Here is a 20,470-nt window from a genome sequence, read left to right on the forward strand (position 1 = left end):
GTGAGTTGGCCTTGAATGAGTTTTGTTACTTGTTGTTGGGGTGTCCATAAACCTGCCTTTAGTTTCATTGATTCTTTCAGGCTTTATTCCTTCCCAGCTTACATAATTTCTGTAAAAATGCAAACTACAACTGTTAAAGAGGGGTTGCCAACATCAACTCAAAGTCGCGATCAAGTCTTAAAACTTTTTGAAAGTTTTTTTAAAAAGTCTCAAAAAGGTGTTGAAATTAACCTCATGATTTTAGCATATACCCTGAAAGGACTTGATTGATTTGAATCAAAGGAAGTAGAACCTCTAGTTTGGTCTCTGTCGTACCCTCGTCCTCTGAAGCTCTCAGGATGAAGTTTTTCTCCCTGGGCACTGCTGCTGGGACTTTAATGGATACTTGGTGTGAAAATGCCGGTTTGGCTGAGATTTAGCAAGCAGTCTGAGGTTGTTGTGTTCCCAGGACATCCAGTCCAAGTCCGCATTCTGGATCAGGACCTGCTGGATCCTCCCCAGGCCAGCAACTGTTCCTCTGAAACCACAGAGAGGGCTTTGTGGTAAAGGGGCCAGTTTTTGGCGCTGTGCATCCTGACACAATGCTGGCCTGTGTGAATGTGAGGCGGTAGAAGCAGAAGTGTTTGCTTTAGTCAGCTGCAGAGAGACGGTTTGTTTATGCCATGGTCTATAAGCCGTCATTAAATCTTAACAGTCCACTACCCTCTGCCTCTCCTCTCAGCGTGGGCGCCATAATGAGTCCTAATGACAGCGACCGGCCTGCCTCCTCCGCACTTCCTCCTTCGCTCCTCTCATCTGACGGTTCATTATCCTGGAGGTCCCTGTGTAGGGTCTGCTGTAAAAACTGCTCTCTGCTCACTCTCTCGAGGAAAATCCACAGGAAGTACTATTTAGGCCCAGGAGATCCCCCTGAGTAGGCATAAGTATCTAGTAAACAGCGTTCAGCATACCTCAGAGCAGCTCGTTTGGAGTCTGAAGTCTGGGATAGCTCCGAATGTTCAAACATATGAACGCCTCCAGGCTGAGCGGCTCCATTAAGGAGGAGATCAGCTGGCCCCAACCCTCAGCGGTTTCATTTTAGCCTTGTTAAAAATACTGCTTGTCCCTTTAAATGTCTGAGAGAAGTTTTCCCAGGGAGCTCAGGGGGCAAAGATATCAGCATGAACCAATCAGAGAGCAGATCAGGTCTGATGTCAGGTGTTCAGTCTTTCTTTTAGTTCTCTCTTTAGCAGAGCTTTTAAAGTTTCAGCCTCAAATCCACCCTCAGGTTTTATTTGTACTGATTCAGACCCAGCATCCTGACCTGGTTTCTGTACTTCATGAGGTTTTAATGAGTCATAAACTGACATGTCTTCAGACTGAAGCTGTCACTCCTCCTCTCCATCTCTGAACATGTTAGCGATAAATGTGAGGACAGACACAGGTCGCTCTCCTTGCCCAGCTGCCGCTCACACCTGCTGAACAGACGACGGCTGTAACTCTGTGTGTGTGTCTACATGTATGTCTCATTTAATGGGTGTGAATCCAGTGTGTTGACATAAGGCGGTCCAAGCAGCCAAAACCACCAGAACGCTCTCAGTCTCCAGAGATTCCAACAGTTTTTCCTCCAGATTTACAGCAACAGGCGAGATGCTGGATGGAGAAACAGGACTCAGTCTCTGCTCTGTGAGATTAAACCAAACTTTCTCACCCTGACCTCACTCTGAGCAGGCCAGCTCTCTCCTCTGGTCAGTTGGTTTCTGTAGAGTATTTCACCAGGGAGACATTTCACCATGAGGATTATCAGACTGCAGATTTGAAGGGTCATTTAGAGCTGCAATCAAGGTTATAATAGTTTTGGATTTGTCATTATAGTTTAGTTTTAGTTAGTTTTGACATTTTATTTTCCATTACAGTTTAGTTTTAATTAGTTTTAGAGCGGGCGTTCTAGTTTTTATTTAGTTTTGATTTTTGCAACAAGGCTTAGTTTTAGTTTAGTTTTAGTTTTTCATACCTTATTAACCAGGTGCAGGATTCAAAAAGGTCAGAGTAAATATTTTGTTATACGGCTTATTTTCAAGTCCAACATAGTGCTCACTGCTCAGTCAATGCTGATACCGAACTGTTGGCTGCTGCCTTAAACACAAGAAAATAATATAAACTTAGTATAAAAAATATAACATAAATTATATAAAATAATGTTGACATAAATTACACAAAAATGATATTAACATAAAATTATAAAAAAACAATATAATATGAGCTTCAATAAATAAAAACTTGGACTCTGTAACAATTAAACTATTACAGATGCTCTGGTTCATTGCTTCACTATGTTTCGTTGCAGCACAGCGTACAGCCAGTCAGTGCAGTAAACAAGCTCGTCCCTATACGTCGCTATGATGGTGCTGTGCGGCACTGACAACTGCTGAAAACTGTCTAGAATTGGTTGGGAAAATGTGTCGGATTAATTTAAATCCTAAAGGCTGTTAATATTGTCAAAAACGATAACTAAGGGAATTTTGTCTTTAATTTGAGTTTGTTTCAGTTAGTTTTGTGAACACAAGATACAGTTTTAGTTTACTTATTGTTTTTGTTTTCTTTTCTAGTTTTTATTAATTTGAGTTCACTGCAATGTATTTTAAATTTTTGTTTTCCTTTTTAGTTTAGTTTTAGGTAACTAACTATAAACTTGGCCGCAATCAGGTCTCAGAGACATGGGTCAGCCTGTGGAATAAGGTGCCAGTTCTCTAATGAGTCCTCTTTATATCTGCTTATATCTGCTGTTTTAGTTCTGGCTGCACAGCTGTAACTCTGAAGTTTTGTGTCTGAGTTGAAGAATCAGAAACCAACCTCAGGCATCTTACAATCTGCATCCTAAAATGTTCAGATCAGAAACCGATCCAGCCTAGGCTTGGATTATAAAAGCGATCATCTTTGTTTTTGCTCCTCACAGACTCTGAGCAGATGTTTGCTTTCACAACAATCCTCTAATTAAAGCTGGATTGTAGCACGTCTGCTAACAGCTCACAGTCAGAGGAGTGTGAGAATGCGTTTTAATCATGGGGTTGTTGCAGAATGAATACTGTTCTTATAGTTAAACATCCTTCACGTCACCTGGTCAGGCTTCACAGTGTGTGTTGTGCTGGAAGGATTCATTAAGGGTTGAACAGTTTTCAGCGTCTTCGGAATAAGCCTGAAAGCATGTTTGAGAAAAACTGATCTGAGGTGTGTTTCAGTTTAACGTCAGATAACTGGTCCCACTCTCTGTCTCCTTTAAGTCTTGTTTATGTTGTCCTCCTGCCCCCCTGACCCACATCTCCTCCGTCAACTCCACAGCTGCTTCTAAATCATGATCTCAGCACTCAGCGGTCTCCTGTTGCCAGAAATAGCAAAGCCCTTTTTTTCCAGACTTTTCCTCCCCAAATAAAGCTGCTGTGCTCCAGCTCCATCCTGTGTGTGTGTGTGTGTGTGTGTGTGTGTGTGTGTGTGTGTGTGTGTGTGTGTGTGTGTGTGTGTGTGTGTGTGTGTGTGTGTGTGTGGGGCATGTGTGTGTGTGTGTGTGGGGCATGTGTGTATGCACCATGTGTAAGCCTGCATTCATGTGTGTTTCTCCTTAAAGCGTAAACAGGGACATGTGTGTTTAGTTGTGTAAAGTTTGGGACTGAAGGAAACAGTCTCTTTGGGCTCGGTGTTCCTCAGGGCTGAGAGTTTGGTTGTTCGATTAAAGGAGTAGAAAACATGACGGTGAGGTGGCTCTGCTCTCAAGGTTCAGACTGACTGGAGGCAACAGCTCAGGTGAAATACAGATGTTGGAGCTGCTGTAGCAAGACGTGTCTGAACACAGGCGATCGTCCTCAGAGGTTCTTTAACCCCGAAAGGAAAAATGTAGAAAAACATGTTTTTGTCATCATCGGAGCAGGAAGTCTGGAAGTCTCTGCATCCAATAAAACTCTTGTTTTTGTGATATTTAAAGACTTGTTTTGTTATCTCTGTTCTGCATTTTGTCTCATCTGGACTTTGGTTTGCAGTTAGAGGATCCTGATTTATCCTCGTTAAAACAAAAAGACTGAAGTTTGTTCACTCAGGGAAAAAACAGATTATGTGTTTCTGTTTCCTTCAAGTTAACAACTTGGAAAATTTAAATGCATCAAAAATTCAGTTAAACTGTTTATGCAAGAGACATCAGATGTTTTTACCCATGCTTCAGCAGGTGTTGGCAGGAAGTGTTAGACATAAATCAGTTTCTATGAATCAGAAAATCTGTCAGTGTTTGTGTCAGTCAGCATCTGTCAGTGTCTGTGTAATTATATGTGTTTGTCAGTGTCTTTGTCAGTGCCTATGTCAGTGCCTATAGGTTACAACGTTTGTCAGTGTTAGTCTCTGTGTCTGTCAGTGTCTGTGTTAGTGTCTGTGTCAGGGCCTGTGCCAGTGTCTTTCAGGGTCATTATATGTGTCTGTCAGTGTCTATGTTAATGTCTATATCACTGTGTTTCAGGGTCATGATATGTGTCTGTGTCAGTGTCTGGGGCTGTTCCTGTGAGGGTGGCTGTCAGTGACTGTAAGGGCTAGTGTCTGTGTTTGCGGCTGTCCTTGTCTCTCAGGGTTAGTGTCTGTGTTAGTGTCTGTATGTGTTAGTGTCTGGGAGTGTCTGTGTCAGTGTCGGTTTCTGTGTCTGTGTCTGTCAGTGTCAGCATCTGTCTGTGTTAGAGTCTGTCGGTGTTTGTCAGTGTCTGGGTCTGTTTCTTTGAGTGTCTGACAGTGTCAATGTCTGTAAGTGTCAGCATCTGTCAGCTTCTGTCAGGGTCTGTCAGTGCTTGTGTCGTATTTGTCAGTGACTGCCAGTTTCTGGGTTCATCAGTGTTTGTGCCTGTGTTAGTGTCTGTCTGTGTCAGTGTCTGACAGGGTCTGTCAGTGTTGGTGTCTGTTTTAGTGTCTGCAAGTGTCAGCATCTGTCAGTGTCAGTCAGTGTCTGTGTCTGTCAGTATCAGCATCTGCCAATGTAAGTGCCTGTCAGTGTCTGTTTCTGTCAGTGTCTGTCAGGGTCGGTGTCTGTGTCAGTGTCAGTTTCTGCTTCTGTGTCAGCGTCTGTGTCTGTCAGTGTCAGGGTCTGTCTGTGTCAGCATCTGTCAGCATCTGTCAGTGTAAGTGTCTGCCAGTTTTAACGTCTGTCAGTGTTTTTTTGACACTGTCTGTAGATGTCAGCATCTGTCAGTGATGGTGTTGGGGTCTGTCAGTGTTAGTATCCGTGTCAGAGTCTTTCTGTGTCAGCAACTGTCGGCCTCTGTCAGTGTCTGTCATTATCAGGGTCTGTTTCTGTTAGAGTCTTTTAGTGTCAGCATGTGTCAGTGTTAGTGTCAGTGTCTGTCAGTCTCAGGGTCTGTCAGTGTCTGTTTCTGTTAGTGTCTTTTAGTGTCAGCATCTGCCAGTGTTGGTGTCTGTCAGTGCCTGTGTTAATTTATTAACATTTTTTTTTCTGTAAAGCTCGGAGAAAATGAACACAGTGTCCTCTTATACTAATAACTGTAGAAACACTGTGAAGCTCTGGTTGTGTGTTTGAACTGTAGACTGTTTAAAGAGGAGGCTGGCATGTGAGCTGCAGTTCTTTGAGTGTCCACTAGAGGCTGGCTGCAAAAGACCATGTGGTCTACTAACACCCTTGTTAAATTAAACATGTTCAAAGCCTGGTGCATAAACACATGTTTATCCATGTGGCTCATTTCTCTGTTTGTGTTATAAATTGGCATAATAAGGGGCGTGGCTCGTTTGATTGACAGGTGGGTGTTGGGTGGTCTCAGCTCCACCTTTGTGCTCATGTCTAGACCAATGAAAAGTGAGGTTAAGTTGGCATTTCTAACTTTAAGATCCTAAACACTCTTTTCATCATCCTTCCTTTAACATGCAGCAATTTGTAGCACTCACTTATGTTGTTCCCTGTTACATCCTGACTTGTGTTCTTCTCATTCTCTCATGAATGTCACTTTGGACTAAAGGGTCAAAAAATAGAATACTTCTACATCACAACCCTGCAACAGCGCCCTCTATTTCTGCATCTCTCAGATCACAATTAGTGACTTTATTTCATGTTTTTCTTTCATCTGATAAACTTTCTCAGGTCATCTCTTGGTGTTACCTTTTGGACAGAAGGATTTAAGATCTGTCTGAGAGCTACCCAAGCAGCACCTGACACTAAGCTCCGGTTAAAAAATTACTAAAAGGCACCACCCCCTCTCCCCTTGAGACGTGACTGAACTTGAACGCTGCAGACAAAGACAGTTTTAAAGGTTCTTTGTGCTACAGACACAAACCACACCCTGCTTCTTTCTCTGTGTGCAGACTGGAGTTCCCCCAAACACACCTGCACAGGTAAGGCTCTGTACTTGAGCTAAGGAGTGTTTAAAGTGACTGACACTTGATGCACAAAGTCAACTCCACAGAAGTCAAAATGTTCTGATAAAAATGCAGCAATGCAAAGTGTTCAAAGTGTTTTATTTTCTGTCAGACCCAAACAGCAACCTCCAGTCTAAGAATATGAGACAATGCAGAAGTGCTAAAATCTGCTGTTTCTCCAGTGTCCGCTTGAGGCTGGCTCTGGAAGTACAGGAAGTCACATACACACCAAACCAAAAAAAACCATTTTCAAAGCAGAAATTAACCTTTTTACAGCCTGGTTCAAAAAATGTCTCCTGTCTGAATTGCTAAATGTACTATAGGCACACACTGTAGGGGGGGTGAATTTTTCTAACTCGGCCGTTCAGAGGATATCAAGATCGCAAGCTAACCCAATCAGAGGCACAGCTCAGGTCACCTGTCTGACAGGTGCCCTATAGCTGTATGTGAAGCCCTTGCCACTTCCAATATGACCGTGAAAGCAGATGTGCGTAATTTTCTGTTACATTGGGGAGACTTCATTCATTAGTTAAACAGCCTATGGTCCGAGTGGCTGATTAAAAGCTCATCCTGACGTCTTTCAGGACAGATCAGCTCTTCATCAGGACTCTCCAGAGGTCACTGCTTTGTCCCAAGATCCAGACTATTCACACTGAACAGCTGACTGTAACTGTGAGCAGAACAAACGTACACACAGCTGTGTGTGATGGAGTGTGTGATGGTGTGGAGAGAGTGAAGACGAGAAGAGACTTCAGGATCCTTCATGGTTTTCTGATGTTGAATCAAACCTAATAAGTTCCCTCAGTCAGTTATTAAGAAAAGGAGGAGGCTGATGATAATTATCCAACTCATTATGTAATAGATAATCGTCATCATTATCTAACACCTCAGATCCATTATTACTGCATTACACAATAATAATTCTTGTTAGAGGGCCCAGTCAAACCTCCTCTGGCCCTAAGTCCAGAATCCTCAACTCTGCAGGACTTTAACCCAGCACCTCTGAAAAAGACTTGGATAGTAAAAGAGAACACCTGCCTCGGCAAGCCAATCTCTGATTCTGATAATTGTCTGTTTTTCTCGCACATCCAGAGGAGTTTCAACAGACAACACGCTGACTCAGCAGACCTCAGCTTTGAGCGAAGAGCTTCTTATGAAACAGGGGTCACAGAGTGATCTTTGTGTGGCTCTGTGGGTCTTTTATGGTCCTTTGTCCCCCTGTGAGTAACCGTCAGAGGACGTGAAGGACGTCCTGTGAGTCGGGATCTGGACGTAAACACTGTTTTTCTGGCCTGGTAATGACTGTTGTCTGTCAGCCATGTGGGGTTTTAACCACGCGTCAGAGCGGCTCATACCTGTTTTTGAACCAGGTCTGGTCCTGCTGAACGTTTCTGAACATTTAGGGTCCTTACTCTTCAGACTGCATCCTCCTTCTTCTTTTTACTGACACACAATCTTAAAGGAAGACGTGTCAGTCTCTTTCCATAGGTCTCTAACCCCCCCTGACTCCTCCAGGACAGGTATCGACCGTCTTTGTTCCTGATGACGAGCAGTTCAGCTCAGCACAAATGGCCTGTCTGAGCCTGCAGACTTTAACAGCTGACATATTTAGCTGTTTCACCCTAACAGTCACGCACACGCATAAAAACAGGCTGCTAATATTCTTTTAAAAGACTTTTAAAGTTTAGCTCATGGAAAAAGTCTCCAAATGTGCATTTCTGCAGAAATAGAGGCTGCTAATTGTATTCTTTGCATCTCTCCTTTTATAAAGTCAGCGTGTTTTCCCTCCTGAGTATCAGAGACTCTCACAACCTCCTGGAGACAGTCACACTGTGTGTTTGTCTCTTTCTTGTCTCACTGAACAGTGTGTGTCCCAGCCTTTAACCCTGAAGCAGGATTAGAAATCATTCCTCACTGACAGATCCGCTGACGGTGTTTGTGTCCTCCAGTAAACCTTAGAGCGACGTCTGCTTGGGGAAATGAAAGAACATGTAGTCTTCCTCAGATGGAGGAAGCAGATTTTCATGTTTTTACTGGTGTGTGTGTGTGTGTGTGTGTGTGTGTGTGTGTGTGTGTGTGTGTGTGTGTGTGTGTGTGTGTGTGTGTGTGTGTGTGTGTGTGTGTGTGTGTGTGTGTGTGTGTGTGTGTGTGTGTCTGTGTGTGTGTGTGTGTGTGTGTGTGTGTGTGTGTGTGTGTGTGTGTGTGTGTGTCTCTCCAGCAGTTCAGATGACTTGTCTAGTTGTCTGTCAGCTTTCAGGGCTCAGCTTGCTGACACTCCCTGTATCTGGTCTTTGTGGTTCTTGCTCCTGTTGTGAAAGCATCACTTCTGTTTCTTCTGTGAGTGAGGAGGGAAGTGAAGTCATGGTCCACCACAAATAAGGTGAAGTGAAAGGTGATATCAGCATAAAGAAAAGTTTGAAAGGAAAGGACTCGGAGGATGGACTCAGAAACCTGGACCTCAGACTCTGGAGGTTTTATCTCAGACTCAATAAAGTGTGAGCCATCCATGAACCATCTGAAAGCGGTTAACTCAGCAGTAAGGGTCTGTATGAAGTCATGAAGGTTCCTTGGTCTGAGTTTGAGTCTTTGTGAGTTTTCCTCAGGCAAACACAGGGAGGTGAAAAACACCCCTAATTCCAGAGCCAAACAGTAATCTCATCCCACAGCACACTGTGTAATTATCCTGAGTGGTTTGTGTGATATTGTTCGGCTGTTGTATGTTCAGATTCTGGTTCTCAGGCTCTGGGAGGAACCCGATGTGAGACCGACTGGTCTGAAAGCTGTCTGTCATGTAACGGCTGGACTTATTTTAGAATGAACTCAGACAGAAGCTACACACAGACAGGCAGAGAACATGAGGTCATGTTCACTTCAGCTTTCTGTGAATTTAAAGTGGAGGCTGCAACAGGTCAGACTTTCATCCCTCACAGAAACAAAATCTTGTGATATTTTGACGGCAGATAACTTTTTAGTTAGAAACTGCAGTTCCAACACAGGAGTTGCGTGTTCATCAAGTTTTCAGCATGTGAACAACTCACGTGTAATAGCAGCCAGCACACAAAGGTAAACAGAGGAGGGAGAGGAGAGATGTTCGTTTTCTAGCTGGAAACACTGTCACTGTTTTGAGTGTGTGTCAGCTAAAGATGATAATATTATGGTTCGTTGTTCACTCTGCACTGGCAGTTTGATATTTGACTCAAACATTTAGGAATCAATCAGAGAGAGATTAGCGTACTGCGGACATAAACGCTTGAGAAGTTGTTTGATTTTTACCTGGGGGAAGGTGAGTCTTGTCTTTCATTGTAACTCCCTCTATCCCAAGAGCTGAACCCTCTGTTTAGCACAAATCCATCCACTGAGGAGCAGAGCAACATAACGTAGGCTACAACAGGGCACCTGGTGGCAAGCAGGGGCGTGCCCAGACATTTTAGACTGGGGTGCCCCGAGCAGGGTACTGAGGATTATGTGAGCCCGCACTCCAGCAACATTTATTTTTGCTTGTTGTCTTACAAGTACAGGTTCAATAGACTACAGCTTTAAGAAAAATGAAACTGGTAAAAACCAAACTGGACCAAAAAAAAAAGAATTTAGAATTTAAAAGAAAATAATTTAAATAAAAAATTGTGCAATGCACCAAAAATGGTACTGTAAAAGCATTCGTTGGTTGTATTTTGAAATTCAAAATGTGTTAAAAAGTTATTTTTTAAAGGAGTAATCAGTAACTAGTAATCAGATTACTTTTTCAAAGTAACTGTGGCAACACTGGTTGTGAGAGTGCCTCCAACATGGCAGGTCTCCAGTTGATGATGTCATAAGAAAACACTCTATAAAGATCCTAATAGACAGTACACGCAGGTGAGCATATCGTGTTTCCAGAGTGCTGTGCTAGTGTCTGTTACCACTGAATGCTTTTCATCAAATCATCCAAAACTGTTCATTTTTGTTGTTGTTGTTTTGTTTATGTTTATATTGATGTTTTTAATTGTAGCCTTATACTTCATTGAGCTTAACGCAATGATGTTTAAAGCAATCCAGTCCAATCTTGCTTTATTTATGTAGCACATCTTTAAAAAACAATCAAGTTGACCAAAGTGCTGCACAGTAAAAATCAAATAAGATCATCAATAAAAAAAATAAAATAAAATAAAATACAACATAAAAACAAATAAGAGCCATAAAACACAGAGGTTAAGACTAAAATAGGACAGAGATCACACAACTCTCATGCCAAAGCCAAAGAATAAAAATGGGCTTTAAGACACGATTCATAAGCTGGTAGGGTGGGGGATGATTGTTTTTCTAGTGGCAGATCATTCCACAGTTTGGGAGCCACCACACAAAAGGCTAGGTCACCTCAGGTTTTTAAACGACAAGGTAAACATATAAAATGTCCTTTCAAAGATGGGTTGACAGCATTCTAGCCACCTCTGCTGTGTGCTGCATGAGACATACAACATGTTAACGGTGTTGAATATGAATCCCTTGTGACAGGATAAATGTCGTAGTGAGCTCTCACAGAGATCACATTTGTAGCCCTGCTGTTACCTGATCTATTAATAAAGGTACAAACACACTCTTTCTGTAACTGGAAATGCCCAAACAGTTTTGCTCTAATGTAGAAGTGATGTTTGCATTGAGCCTCTAACTCAAAAAACTTTTAAAAGACATGAATTATTTACAGAGAAACTTAAGAGTAAAGCAGATGAAAAGAGTATGTGCGCTCATTGGTGTATCCAGTCATTTTTATGACATATCTTTTTTCACTGTAGTGTTTTCAATCGATGATGTAGGCAGTGAATTTTGCAACTGCTGTCCAGAAATGAGCTTCCTCCCAAGGACAGACTCTTTCCAGCTCTTCTGTTGTTAGAAAAGTAGCAGATTGAAAACATTAGCTGTAAACAACCCATCGCCTCGAAAAACACATCTGTAGTGGTCTGTAGAGGTCTGTAGTGGTCTGTAGAGGTCTGTAGTGGTCTGTAGAGGTCTGTAGTGGTCTGTAGTGGTCTGTAGATGTCTGTTCCTAATGTTATACCACACTGAAAAGGTAACATTCAGATTTGTTTCTGCTTTTAAAGGCTCATTAATCCTCAAACTGCCTCTTAGTCTCAGTGAAGTGTGTGACTGCAGCATAGAGAAGCTTTTTAATCCTCTAACTCTGAACTCATCAGAGATAAGTCTTCCTCCTGAACATCTTACAGTTAACACCCACAGCTTCAGAGGCATCAGCAGCTAAAAGATGTTGAGAAAAATATATCAGCGTCTCTTTTATGTGACAGAGCGGCTCCCTTTGAAGACACAGTTCTAGTTTTACTCCCCACTGAAGCTCCAGATACGGCTCAGAGACAAACTCCCACATTTCTGCAGGGAGGCACACAACATGCCATTTCAACAGGCTATGGTTAATTTTTGGAGATTATGTGAGAAGTAATTGAGCTGAGGGGTTACTTTTGGAGGGACAGTTGTTGAGCTGTATCTGTAAATGTGCCAGATGTCCAGAGCTCCAAAAACAAGCTCCACTCACCCTGCCGTCCTCACGTCAACACCACAAACACACAGATCTCTCCAGAGCCAATCACGTCTGCAGGCTGCAGATCTCAGCGTTTTCCATCTTTAGCAACAGAGCGTGCTGAGCTGTTTTCCACTCTCCATCTCCATTCCTGTGTGGAGGAGAAATGAGCAGCAGCCGGGGCACAGATGTAAAACAAACTCTTCCCAGTTGTTCAGAGAGGAGCTGGGCTCCATGTCAAACCCCGGGAGCTCCAGTGTTTCTCTAATTCAGTCTTACAGTTAGGGAGCTTCTGGGGGTCAGAGTGACTGTAGAGGAGGCAGGCACAAAGAAAAGATGGGTCTAATGTCAGAGCTCAGATATTAAAGTTCAAATTCTGGAGCTAAAATAAAACTTAAAGTTAAAAGGCTCAACTGAAGGGAGGAAGGCGTCAAATTCGTCACTCCTCATCGAGCTCTGGTTTTATGTTCTGTAAAAGAATAAAAAGTTCAGCCCCTCTTGTGTCACTTCAACTCTCCTCCAGAAAATCAGCCTGAGAAGTCTCCCTCCTCTCCTTCCTCCTCTCCTCCCTCCTCTCCTCCCTCCTCTCCTCCCTCCTCTCCTCTGTCCAGTCAAACACTCGTCTGTTTATCAGTTTCACATCCAGCCAAGACTCTTTATCAGGTCTGGAAGAAGGATCCTTGTCAGAGTTGGGGAGGTCTTAAAGTAAACCCGGTCACCCTCATTAAAAACGCAGAGAGTGATCTGAGGTGGGAGCATGCAGAGGCTCTGAATGAAGCGAGGAAAAATAACACGCTCCCTCTCCGTCTGACTGTTGACCCAAAGAGAGCAAAACTTCCTGCTACTGCTCTCAAAGAGCTGCTGTCTCAGAGGCTGTGTGTGTGTGTGTGTGTGTGTGTGTGTGTGTGTGTGTGTGTGTGTGTGTGTGTGTGTGTGTGTGTGTGTGTGTGTGTGTGTGTGTGTGTGTGTGTGTGTGCGTGTAAAGCAAACACAGCCTCTAACCTCTTACAGCTCCAGTTGCAGAATGAGGCATTGCCCTATTTTCCGTCAGCTGATGAAACTCTTCTGGATGTTTGAAATATTTGTGTGCAGAGCGGTTTTCCTGCTTCACATAAAGAGCTCTGATGGTTTAAGAGAGGAAACGCGTCCATCTTTGGAAAGATTTCGCTTCATTTCCTGTCTTCTTTGCAGCACGTTACCAGACCTAAATCTGTCTGAAGGTAAAGATCCATCCAAAGCAGCAGACCTGAAGTGTCAAACCTAAGGGTTCAAATGTCCTGGGTTTCTTCAGAGAGAAGATTAAAACCTTCTGCATTTGGATTTTGCACAGTGGCACATTTTTTAAGGTCATTAAGATAGAAAACTTGTGACTCAGTAACAATCCCAGCACCAGTAGAAAAAAAAAAGATAAATCAGGCATCCTGCATCCTGCCAACATCCTCCAGCTCCTCTGAGGGCCAACAAGCCAATAATCTCATCCAGTTTGAAAATGTCTGAAGGACATCTGGATCTGATACCAAACTCACCTCAGCTGACCCCTCTAAAGGACGGAATATCCCTTTAAGAGACAAAAGCCCAGGGTCATTGACTTAAAGAGGACATATCATGCTGATCCCTGATTTAATACTTACATATAATATAATAAATTTGAAAACAAGACCTTTCACCCCCTGAATTTTCAAAAAGTGACATATTGTATTTTTTCTGATATCCTAGAACAAGATTTGATGCCTCTGAAAATAGGTCATTGACAGTTGGCCGCGACATTTCGACCGTCGTGACGACACGAGGATTAATCTGATAAAGCAGCTCCTCCTATGTGATGTCAGTTAGTCACACAACCGCCTCCGAGGGATACACCCATTAAGAGCTGAGTATCCCCCCTCAGATGCTGGATGCAGGGACTCTGCTCTGCTGAGCAACTCGGCTTTACATGGTGAATTAGCAGTTAAAACACTGTAGTTTTAGCAGACGTCGTAATACTTGTGAGACTGTGATATTTGCATGCTTATTCTGACATGCACTGTGAACCTGGACCACAATAATGCTGTGGTAATAACATAGTGAGGAACTGATGGTAGAGGCGATCTTTAGACTACACTTTCAGCATGATGGATAAAACAGACAGAGAAAAGTGAAGGAGCAGGATGGAGCCCTGTTATAGAAATAGTTTATTGGTGAAGTCTGCCTATATTTCCACGTATAAACTATACATGTTACAGTACCGCTTTGACTCACCACACTGAAACGTCCTGAGATGATCTGTGTCCAGGTGGATTCTCTTCCTCCTGAGCTGCAGAACCGTCCAGGTCTGACTCGGGTCCAATACAAAAGGACGTATCCTACACTCTGCCATTTTATTAGTGCTATCAATGCCTTACGGTGAAGTTTTGGCAAACAGCAAACTCGCTCGGTCTGCCCCATTCAATGTGGCGATTTTGTAAATACTGCCATGCTGCAAAATCCGCCCCCTGGCTCTACCCCCTCCGCCCCTCTGATAGAACTGACCAATCAGAGCACAAAGGGCTGTGACGTTGCGAGGTTACTGGAGGTCATTCTCCAAACGGAGGGTTTCAACAAGATCTTCAGAATGGCCTAAAATGAGGATATTGAGAACACTATTGTGGAGCAACGAAGGAACTAAATGACTTGTACTGAGGGCAGAAATGCTTTACAGGCATCTAGTCTGGCACAGTGAAAAGGAGAAACAAGCATGATATGTCCCCTTTAAGGCTGGCTGATAATGCTGGATTGTGTTCCTCCTGTTTTTGCTCTCCTCACAGACTGTTTTTCCTGCTCACACCTGATTGGTGAACACTTGATTATTTCCCACACCAACACCCGCAGCTGATTGGACTGTTGGTTGTGTCACATAGTGAGTCTGAACTTCAGGAGTAAAGACAGTGAAAGTTCATGTCTCAGCCTCCTGTCTGAGGTCAGAGTCCCGCTTCAATCTGTTTTTAGGGGCTTCCTTAAGAGCCTGCTTTCTCATCTGGGTTGACTGAACGTCTGGATAAACGTCACGGAAAAGTTTAAAACAAAAGAGAATCTGAGCCTGATCCAGGTCTCCCCCTCTGTCCCAGCTGTGTTTACCAGGAGCTGTGTTTAATCCAAATGTCCCCAAAATACGGCCAAGAGGAAAGGACTGATGCAGCAGCTCGATAAGTGAAAGAATGTTGTTATGGAGAGTCGATGATTCGTCTCCAAACATCTGGTTTGAAGTATGTGGACGGGTCAGGTGGAGGTTTGTGTGCTGGTTTCATTCCTGTCATCTGCAGACAAGTGTGAAAGAGAGAAAGTGAGTCCAGATAAAACCACAGGAGAAGATACTCCTTAATCTTTACCAAACACACAGAGGCTGAGTTTGGATCACTGCTGTGACCCTGATTGGATGTTTGCATCCATGAAGCACCTTAAATATTTGATTTTGGCCTTGTTTTTCTGATATTTCAGCAGCCTGTGTTGCTTTTAAGCTGCAGAAGTAGCTTTTATGTCACCCTGTTTAAAAAACCTCCAGTTATGAAGACATCTCTAACAACTCCTCACCAATCATAGCTTCTGCAACATGTTGGTAAAAGTTAACCCATTCATGGTGTCAGGTTAAGATCAGGAGACAGATGTATGTTTGCATTTGGTGAAGTGGTAGGTCCAATTTCTACTATCCTTGTTGCTCTTTTTGGGTCTCCACCAAGTCCTGATGGGAAACATTGTTCTTCTTTTCAACAGCTAAGTGCTAATCTTCAACAGCAGTCATGAAGCAGTTTAGAAGAGAGCGCTGAAACTGACACTAATGCTGGCTGCGACGACGCATCCATTCGCTGTCAACAGTCACCAAATATTTGGGCTAACAGGCAGAAACTGCAGCTCCAAGAAAAACATTTGGTAATAACTGTTCCAGCCTGGATCGCCCTGAGCTGTGCAGAACTTTAAAGTTGAACAAATTTTAACTATAGAAAACCTCTTCAAACACAGAGCAGTGACAGATTATACACCATGTTTGATTCACACAGGAGAAGAGGAGGAGGAGGAGGAGGAGGGGGGGGACGGTGTTTGTCAGTAGCTGGTTCAGACATGATGTAGACTGATGTTAGAGTAAGCAGACTTCTTTCATCCCTCTCCAGTCATGCTGCCATTTAAGGTCACATAGGCGGCCCTGGTACTGCGACCCATTCAAACCTCTGCCGGGTGTTTGGGAGCGGCTCTCAGACTCTCTAACCTCAGGGAAGTGAAAGGATTAATCTGATCAGTTTCCCCCCTCACAGACTCAGCTCTGCAGGTTAATACTGAACCAGGACCACGTGTTAGAACAGACTCTACAGCACAGCTCTGAGTCCAGACAGTGTTGCACAACCTAACCGCTTTGCAGACGATCACACTAAACATTTCCTGTTTCCCTTCCCTGACTGCAGTCTCTATGACCTGCTTTAGGATGTGAGTGTAAGCCTTAACCCTGTGGGACTACCACTGTGTCTGAGGCAGAGCAGCAGCTGGATCTGTTCACTCTTATCCTCCCAGACTCTTCAGATGTGTTGAATGAAAGCAGAAGCCGCTCCCTGTCAGACGGTCAGCAGTGATTTCATGTCAGTGACCCATTTTCTCCTCCACCTTCACTCTCCATCACTCCATCTGTATCTACAGATCTCATAAGAAAAACATGTGTTCCATTTCTCTCACAGATTAATGATGAACAACAAAACGCTCTGTGAACTTACCTTTGAATGGTTTCCTCTGATAGAAGCAGGACCGGTACCAGGCTGAAACTGTTAGTTATGATCTCTGTCAGTTAAACAGACGCTGGTTATATCTGATCTGATTGGCTGCAGGCTCTGTGAACACACTGAGAAAACTCTACATAAGTTTCTACAGAGCCCTCTGTTTGTGAGAGAAGCTCTGACAACAACAAACGTCATCAGTCAGCAGTAGCCTCCAGTGTGACCCGCTGGATGAATCACTGGATGTCCACAGCCAGCTGGTTTCTCTCTGCTTTAGGTCACATTAGGGCTGCGCGGTATACACGGTATGGCGGTATACACGGTATAAATTTGGCCCACGGTAGAGATTTGTGCTCCACCGTCATACCGTGACGTCATGACGTCGGGGTACCATGACGTCGCAACGTCGTGACGTCATCGTATTCGCCTCTAGGTGGAAATGGCTGCAAGCAAAGTGACGGCGGAGGAGGAGGAGCTGGTTAAAAAAAACGGTGCTACTTCCGTGATTTGGACGTGGTTCGGGTTCAAAAAGTCGGATGTAGAGCAGAAAAATGTCATCTGCAAGATGTGTGGAGTGACTGTAACCGCCAACAAAGGTAACACGAGCAATCTATTCCACCATTTGAAGTCGAAGCATGTGCTCGAGTATGCAGAGAGCCAGAGGCTGCGCTCAGCTCAAACACCGGCTCAGTCTACGAACACGGGAGGAAAGAAAAAAGTTTCCCCCGCTACTCAACAACAGGCCTCCATTGTGGAAGCCTTTTCCAAGAGTACTCCTTATGACAGAAAGAGCACTCGATGGAAAGACATAACAAGAGCCATCACAATATACTTGTGCAAAGACATGGTCCCTTTCCAAACAGTGGAGCGCAGCGGGTTTAAAGCCATGATTAAAACCCTTGATCCACGATACGAGCCTCCGAGCCGCAAGTACTTTACTGAGACAGAAATGCCCAAACTTTATGTCCAGCTCCGAGAGGAAATTGAAAAAGAGCTCCGTGAATTAATATCAGTGTTTCCCACAGGATTTTAGGAGACTGTGGTGGGGGAGTCTCTGACCCTCGGCGGTTTTAATGTGTGTTATTGCTGTGTATCTGGCTTTGAGAGAAATTCAGCTTCTTCCATGCTCTCTCCGTCTGTTGTGTTCACCGTCTTACGCTGACGTCACTACAAAAATCGCAGTAGCACATGGCTACTTAATATGCACGTACTGATTTGCATTGACCATATATAGTTATGTTCGGGCGCGCTGAAGGCAGGAAAGGAGGCGTGCACACCACATTCCCGTTTTTTACGGCGCGGTGTGATTTATCACGGAGAATAGCGTGCAGCCGTGTGTACGCAGAGTCTGATAGATCTGAAAAGAGTGTTGGTGATATCCACGTTTTGCCTTTTCGTCGTAAGTGAAACTTAAGAGGACTTTTACACGCTTTAATAAATGTAGGCCCCAGGAGAGGAGAATATGAAATAATAAGCCGCGTCAGCTCGTTGGTATTGTACAGGTAATTGTACTGTGTGATTGCACTGACTCTGAATGCGCGGTGATAATGAAACTCTGGAACCGAGACGTGCGCGGTGCAGCCGTTCCTCTTCCCGAGAGGCGGGCAGACAGCGCAGTGAGATACTGTGTCCACGGCCGCAGTTAGCATGGCCGCTAATGCCCAAAAAAGAAGTTGCACGTACCTCAGAGCCAGACGCCCCACTCTAACGTCGCTGGAATCTGGTTCGTGCCAAACCTAACAGGTAAAGAGCGACGTCTATGAGTGTGACCAGTGCGCGCGCACTCTTGTTCTCGCTTGTTTACGTGCGGTAGGAAAGTACAGCTGTGTAATGGTCTGACAGAGTGACGGATCGTATTTTTTGTCTCCATATGAGACTGTGGCGGAGCCAAATGAGACTGTGGCGGGCCGCCATAGTCTCATTAATTAATGGGAAACACTGTGCTTATATGCTTTTTTGTTGTTGTTTTTTTTAAATCAACTTAGCTTTAATAAGAGACTACAAAACCCATTCAGAAACACTCCTATTATATGTTTTGCACTGCAACATTTATACCGTGATATATACCGTTACCGTGAAAGGATTCAATTTATACCGTGATATGAATTTTGGGTCATACCGCCCAGCCCTAGGTCACATCTGTGCTGATTGAGAGTTTTGAACTTTGCTGAATAATGGATCAGCTGTTGGCTAACATTAGCAGGAGCTAGCAGCCCCACAGTGGCCTGCAGTGAAACTATGTGTTGTTGTTATGCGATTTAAAGCATCCATGCTCTAGAGTGAATCCACATGCTGGTTTTATGATCCCTCACATCCAGTTGGGACTTCAGTCAGAGCGGTTTGAAGCTTGAGATTCGTAACCAGGCAGCGTGTGAGTGTCTCAAACCTGCAGCAGCTGTTTTCACACCATGTTTCTGCTCTTTTCTTTTGATGCCGTCCATGAAATCTCAGATTGGACCCGCCTGCAGCAGGCCTCCCCTCTGTCCTCCTTGTCTCTCTGAGATAAGATCTGGTCACAGTGCTCTTTGTGGAGGCTCCTGGAACATCCAGCGTGAATGTAGTGAGGGTGTTTACAGCTGCTGTGCCCCCTCCATCAGGGAGCCCTCCTGTCCCTGAAATGACCGAGACTAATCCCAGAATCAATATGACACAGCGCCCCCCTCAGGGCTTCCTCCTGCTGGTTTGTGCTAACAGAGATAACAGAATGTGGTGTCAGACAGAGAGAGGCAGTGTGTTCATCCCTGGCTCTGTGAAGCTACAGCTGCCAGCATCAGGATGGATGTACCTCTGTAATTTTGGCACATCCTAATTAGGGATGCACGATATTATCGGCACAATATCGGTATCGGCAGATAAAAGCTTAAAAACACGCTTATCGGTATCGGCAGATATGAAAATTTCTGCCGATAGGCACAGCCGATAAGGTGCTATTCAGATAGGATTATCATTATTTTCCATCTTAAAAATAAGCTCCTTAAATAAAATGTAGCACTTCATTTATTTGCACTGCAGAGCTCTGTGTCTGTCACCAGGTTGTTACAGTAGCTCTAAAATAATCAAATGCAACTTGGTTATGTTTAAAAATGCATTGTACATTTAAAGTTCATGTGATCTAAATAAATTATTTTTCTGTATTTCAATACTGAATGTCTTGAGTTTGAAAAAATAATACATTTCTTATTTATGGTAAAATCAAATGTTTTTTTGTCTTGTTTTATGTGTGTTTCTTAAACAAGTAAGACCGTCACAATAAGAGTAACATATAAATTCCAGTACAGGATAGACTGAGCTTTCTTTACAGTGAAAATAACAAACAAACTTGTGATTATTGGTATCAGTATCGGCCAAACGGGGTTCCGATATATCGGCATATCGGATATCGGCAAAAATCCAATATCGTGCATCCCTAATCCTAATCTTGCTCTCTGTCCTCTCAGGTCACGGCGAGTGTCACTGTGGGGAGTGCAAATGCCACGCTGGCTTCATCGGAGACAACTGTAACTGCTCCACAGAGACATCCACGTGTATTTCAGATGACGGGCAGATGTGCAGCGGGCGAGGGAACTGTGTGTGTGGACGCTGCCAGTGCTCCGAGCCTGGAGCCTTTGGCGACACCTGTGAGAAATGTCCCACCTGTCCTGATGCCTGTGGCACCAAAAGGTAAGACAAGCTAAGGACCATGGCGAGAACTTGGATTTCAGAGGAGGGAGAGGGTTCGCTTATTAAAAGGAGGCAGCGAGGAAAAGGTCAAACAGATCAGGTCCAGAGTAGCACATGGTTCCTGTTCCCCATCTTTATAGACTGACCTTTGACCTTTTGCTGGACATAAGTAAAGAGACAGGCCGTTTTCCCTCTGTCAGCTGCTTCTATCATCTGACCCGCT

General features: G+C 43.9%; 1 protein-coding gene across 1 annotated transcript in view; it reads left to right on the forward strand.

Annotated features, from left to right (window-relative positions):
- The window catches only part of itgb5 (integrin, beta 5), a 49,077-nt gene that overhangs the window by 21,488 nt on the left and 7,119 nt on the right, over positions 1 to 20,470 (forward strand). Inside the window, exon 12 of the mRNA XM_074694379.1 lies at positions 20,025 to 20,247. Within this exon, the coding sequence (XP_074550480.1) occupies positions 20,025 to 20,247 (223 nt within the window). The remainder of the gene's footprint in view (positions 1 to 20,024; positions 20,248 to 20,470) is intronic.

Source organism: Halichoeres trimaculatus, unplaced genomic scaffold (genome assembly GCF_033239565.1).
Source record: "Halichoeres trimaculatus isolate MK-OKI-2021-1 unplaced genomic scaffold, fHalTri1.1 fHalTri1_scaffold_19, whole genome shotgun sequence".
Classification (NCBI taxonomy): Eukaryota; Metazoa; Chordata; class Actinopteri; order Labriformes; family Labridae; genus Halichoeres; species Halichoeres trimaculatus.